Here is a 6,005-nt window from a genome sequence, read left to right as displayed (position 1 = left end):
CACATGTCAGTGATTCTGGGACGTTTGTGCTTTTTTTTAAACGTACCAGAATCACTGACATACGCAGACCCATTATAATGAATGGGTCTGCTCACACGTCAGTGATTTTTCACTGCACGTGTCTCCATGCGGCGTACCTGCATGTGCGTGATTGCCGCACGGAGACATGTCCATTTTTTTCTGGCATCACTGATGTTCCACAGACCACGCAGTGGTGTGGTCCGTGAAACACGTGCCAGAAATAAAACATGCTTTTAAAATAAAAAACATTTTAACTCACCCGGCGTCCAGCGATGTCCTCTGCAGCCCGTTCTGCCGGCTGCTTCTGAGCCGACTCATTATTGTCGCGCATATTCATTATGCGCGACACAGCCGACCCGGAAGCAGCTGCTGTGGGGGTCACCACCGGCCGGATGCTGCTCCGCGGGAGCGATCAGCACTATGGACAGCGGGAGCGCGCACAGGTGAGTAGTTTTCTAAGTGCAATCACGGGCCACGGAGAACGGAGCCCGGATTGCACTTAGACAACCCACGTGTGCCGTGAATCACGGCACACGCAGGGACATGTGCGTGTTTTACACGCCAGTGAAAAACGTCAGTGTTTTTCACTGACGTGTGAAACAGGCCTTAATCCCAAACAGTTTACGTGCAGCGTTCACAATCTAGCCAGGAGCAGTGGTCGGTCTACTACACAACAAGTTGAAAACAAAAGAAAAATGTTACTATCTCAACAACGGCTGAAAATAAACAGCAAATTGCAAAACTGCTTGTTTCTATAAACACTATTCAACAACACTCATCTATAAAAGATGGAAATAATCCTTTATTAATGTCACTAAATAAAGATTCCCCATTAAAGTGTGAAACCTCTCATTGAAGTAAGGCATAAATTTCACATTTGTCTTGATTTGTTATACTCAGTGTACTGAAGATTTTAGCGTAGAAGGCTGTCTAAGAAATTCAACAATAATATATCAGCCACTCTTGGACTTTTCTTGGCTTCTTCGGCTATCAAAACTTACAAAATCTTATTTAAAATATATAATTTTGCATTTTGGGTTGAGAAGTTGTAAACAGTCACTGCTGTCACTCTGTGTGTATCACAATCCCACTGTGGAGAGTCGTTATATCCACCATAGAAGAAACCTTCTGGTTACCGCAAAAGCCTCATTTTCTTTTTTTTCCAACGTTTATTGTCAACATCTTCAGCAAAATCTGGGGGATCTGGCATTACTAAGCCATCTGTTAATTTGTAGTACACTATTGTAGAATCTGTCTCAACAATAGCTAAAAGAGCAGAAGATTCAGACGTTTGGGCCTCTTCTGATGTGTCGTTCAATTTCAGAAGCTCCTGAATTCTGAAAAATAGAGAAAACACTTAGTGATTACATTTAGAGCACCTACCATTCTTTTTTTACTAATTGTTACAATCTACTACCAGACTTCCTTCTACTTGTAGAAATTGATCTTGTCTGTGATTATGCCCCAAGTACCCCAAGTACCCTGTTTCCCCCAAAATAAGACCTACCCGAAAAATAAGGCCTAGAGGATTTTGGGAGCTTTTTTTGAGTATGGTTAAAATATAAGCCCTATTCCAAAAAAAACCTAGACCTAGTAGCTATTCCATAAAGAAGTGTCCAAGCAGCTAAAAAAGTTAATGAAAGAAAGCAGACACCCCAATAGAAAGCTGACACCAAGAAAAGAAGGCAGGCTTTGCTCCTCCTACCCCCCCCCCATAAAAAAAAAAAAAACAAAAACAAACAATTTACAGTAGATCACTCACCAAACCCCAAACAATTACAGAAGGCAAGTGCGAATGATGGATGGACTCACAGACAGATCTGTGTCGCTGTCAGGTCCCTCGAAGTTCTCGCTGCATTGCACTGCAGCTCTCACAAACAGAACAGGTACCAGTATCACTCCGCGTGAGTGATACTATTTCCAGTCACCAGCGGAGCCCTCCACTGTAGAACGTAGGGGGACCTGACAGCGACGCAGATTTGTATGTGAGAGCCCATTCACTTGCCAACTATAATCGTTTGGGGTCTTTATAAGTGCAATTCCTTTAGGGGTGTCTGCTTTCTTTTTGGGGATAAACGTAGCAGTACAGAGAGAATAATACATTTAAGCAGGTAATTTAAACCTTTATAAATATGGTATGTACCCACCACTATAGGATGGGTTCTGCACCATGAGAATAGCAGATCAGATAAGAAAATGTGCATCTGAACCAGTAATAGGATTAACACAAAATGTTGATGTTGCAGAATGTCATGACAAGATTATATTTGAATAAATGTTGATTTTTTTTGTTCAAGAATAAATGTGGATTGTTGTTCACAGGCAAAGACATTCCTTAAAAATAAGCTCTAGCGCATCTTTCGGAGGAAAAAATATTATAAGACCCTGTCTTATTTTCAGGGAAACAAGGCATCTCCTGTAGAACTGCCTACAGATCCACTAACATGCAGACATTCTGCCTAAAACTTGCAAAAAAGCATAAAAGGAATAAATATTATTTTGCCACCCTCCTAGAATGAGATTTGGTTGTTCTCAAAGCTGGTTGTCAAACTAACAGCCGACTCAGGTGCAAACTGTACGTTCCCAGAAATCAACTGTACAAACGTCTTTCATGTGTAAGTACAATAAAAGCCCTGACCACTGACACTTCTGGGTGATCAGCTGATCACGATACCGACATCATACCTGCACCATATAGGAGGATCTCGGCAGCAAGGTAAGCGCTCTAATGGAGCTAAACACACAGGAATTTAATTGGGGGGGGGGGGGGGAAGAAATATGTGAGGAGACAGCATGGGGAGGAAGGGGGAAATGTGTGAAAAAAACAATAAAGAAAAGGGGGGAAAATTCGTGAGGTGACAGTATGGGTGGAGGGGGGAAATGTGTGAGGAGACAGTATGAGGAGAAAGCAAATGCGTCAGAGGAGACAGGGTAGTCTGAGGGGCAGCATGGTGTATGCAGAAGGTGGGGAGGGGGCATAATGGGGAGTGTGTCAAATCTAAAAAGGAGAGGACAGTATGGAGGCCATATTCTCATGTGCCATAAGACGGATGGTGTGGGGTCATAGTTTGTGCAGGCAGCACTATAAGGGACAATTCAGTGGCACAGCTTGACATATTTTTATTCTGGAGGATTATAAATCACACTGATATTTTTAAGTGTACTAAGTCGGAAGGTGCTGCAGAAGACTGGAAAAGAGATGTCTGCAGAGACTAGCTGTGGATATGATAAGTCACAATGGTGTCTAGACAACCTGAAGGAGAAAAAAAAGAATAATTCCAATCAGAGAATATGTAATCTATAAAAAGTACCTGGATGTAAATGTTTATTTGTGATACTTCCGGCATCTGATCAGTACTGTGATTCCTCTATGGTCCGCTACCTAATGATGGCTGGTAAGGCCGGTTTCACACATCCGGCTTTTCGCCGGTTTGCCGGATCCGGCGCTCTCCCGTACAGACAATACAGTACAGTGACAGCGCTGTAACTTCCGGGTCACATGCGCCGGTCACATGACAGCATGTGACCGGCGCTTGTTGCGCTGTCACTGTACTGTAGTCACTGTATGGGAGAACAACAACTCGCAGCATCTCCTTACCATTATTAACCCCTTAACGACCGCGGGCAGTAATATAACATCCTAGCGGTCATAGTGTTATTGCCTGCGGTCTGCCGCTGGCAGCATGCAGCGATCGGCGCACATCTCAGCTGATTTTCACAGCTGAGATGTGTGCCTGCCAGGCACGAGCAGTATCGTTATCTGCTCGTGCCATTTAACCTCTTAAATGGCGCTGTCAATATGTGACAGCGCCATTAAAACGGCATCTGTGGTAAACATTTACTTACTGCCCGATACCGGAAGTCACGTGACATGATTATGTGACTTCTGGTGGTTGTCATGGTAGCGCAGGGTCATGTGATGACTCCTTTACTGCACATGAACTACTTTCAGTTTCACTTGGCCCGAAGCCGAGTGCAGCAGAAAATGAGCGTATCTGCTGTTTACAGCTGAATAGCTGTGATCAGCAGATAGTGCAGAGTGATCGGATTGTTGATCCTTATAGCCCTCTTTGGGGACTAGTAAAATAAAAAAAAAAGTAAAAAAAAAGTATTAAAAAATTAAAAAAAATCTGAGTTTAAATCACCCCCCTTTTGCCCTATTGAAAATTAAAGGGTTAAAAAAAGAAAAAATATACACAGTTTTACCATGTAGTGAACACAGTGAATAAAATATCTCAAAAACAATAGTGCTATCGCACTTTTTTTGCAATTTTTCCGCATTTGGAATTTTTTTGCCGTTTTCCAGTACACTATATGGTAAAACCTATGGTTTCATTTAAAAGTACAGCTCGTTCCGCAAAAAATGAGCCCTCAGATGACCATATTGACTGAAAAATAAAAAAGTTAAGTCTCTCGGAAGAAGAATGGCGGAAAAAAAAAAAAACGGAAAGCGAAAAATCAGCTGGTCGTGAAAGGGTTAAGGACATACTGGGACTTTTAGGCTCATGCAATACAATGGGGCTAACCTGTCTATATGGGGCTGACCTGTCATTGCAGTTAATTATTGTACTAGGGTTGGTGATGTATTTGTGTACTAATAGTTTTGGTATGTATTCCTGTACCAATGGTAGTTCTGGTGCAGTATTCTTCTGTTATTGGTTCTCATCCTGTACACATTTTACAAATTGATAATTTGTCAGATCATGTTATACATGGCTATGATAATAAAGTATTGTGCCATCTGTCAAGTTAAGGATTACTACTAGTGATGGGAGAACTTGGCCTGTAAAAGTCCGGATCCGCTTGGTTTCAAACGTTTCCGGGAGCTCAACCTGGGCCCGGAGTTCTCAGTGAATTTCGGCTAATGATCCTGGTCCGGCATTCGAGTAATACAAAAAAATAAAGTAAAACTAAGGATAAAAATAATAATGTGAGCACGCAATACTTACAGAGTCACCGGCACAGCTGTAACTGCTTCCGCGACCACACATTCACTTCCAAGCTTGCGCATTAGGTTCATGCATATGCACTGCTTTCATCGCCCATCGGCATCTGTGATTAGTTGCAGTCAGATGCGCCCCCACACTGAGTGACAGCGTCTCTGACACTTCTGATCACAGACCCGTTCTACGGGTCTATCGTACAGGAAAAATAAATAAATTTAAAAAAAAAAAAAAATTGTCATGGGTTTGCAACCTCCAGCCGTGCACTTATCTTGGCTGTGCATAAAAATAAGAGGAACCGCATGCAGCTTTTTTTATTATTTAAATAAAAAATTAAAAAAAAAAAAAAAACAGCGTGCGGTCCCCCCCCCAATTTTGATACCCAGCCATAATAAAGCCCGACATCTTGGGGCTGGTATTCTCAGGCTGGGGAGACCCATGGTTACTAGAAGCCCCCAGCCTAAAAATACCAGCCTGCAGCTGCCTAGGATTGCAACACTAATTACATACGACAATCCCAGCACCGGCTCTTCCCGAAGGGGTTATTCGCAGCCCACAGCTGTCACTAAGCCCTAAATTAGTAATGGCAGACATCTATGAGACTACCCCATTACTAACCTGTAAGTGAAAGTAAATAAACGCAAACACCAAAAAAATCCTTTAATTGAAATAAAAGATAAAAAAAAACCCCACCCTCTTTCACCAAAACACCCCTACAGGTCCAACGTAATCCACACGAGATCCCATGAAGATTCCAGCTCTGCTACATTACTGAAAGCACAGCTACATTGTACATGACCGAATGCTGTGAGGTTCAGGCAGAGACTGAGTCTCAATGAGCAGTGACATCACTCAGGTTAGTTGCGGTCACAGCTGGTGGTTCACAAGGTCCTCACCCTGTGATCTCAGGTAGCCTGACCCCAGGTGACCTTAATGAACTCTCACTGAGTTCACAGACCTGCATCTCCTGACAGAAAGCTGCAATTTTTTTTGCCAAGAGATGTAGATTTGGTGCTGATATTTTTACACCATATTCTTGCA

At 42.6% G+C, this 6,005-nt stretch overlaps 1 protein-coding gene across 2 annotated transcripts in view; it reads right to left on the bottom strand.

The window, feature by feature from the left end:
• Positions 1–803: 803 nt before the first annotated feature.
• Positions 804–6,005, bottom strand: part of TSEN15 (tRNA splicing endonuclease subunit 15) — a 54,006-nt gene continuing 48,804 nt past the window's right edge. For both annotated transcript variants that reach the window (XM_075322016.1, XM_075322015.1), the window contains one exon: positions 804–1,358. In XM_075322016.1, coding sequence (XP_075178131.1) covers positions 1,154–1,358 — 205 coding nt within the window. In that variant the 3' untranslated portion in view covers positions 804–1,153. The remainder of the gene's footprint in view (positions 1,359–6,005) is intronic.

Source organism: Anomaloglossus baeobatrachus, chromosome 8 (genome assembly GCF_048569485.1).
Source record: "Anomaloglossus baeobatrachus isolate aAnoBae1 chromosome 8, aAnoBae1.hap1, whole genome shotgun sequence".
NCBI lineage: Eukaryota > Metazoa > Chordata > Amphibia > Anura > Aromobatidae > Anomaloglossus > Anomaloglossus baeobatrachus.
Note: the sequence above shows the minus strand (reverse complement) of the source record. Positions and strands in the feature narration are given on the sequence as shown.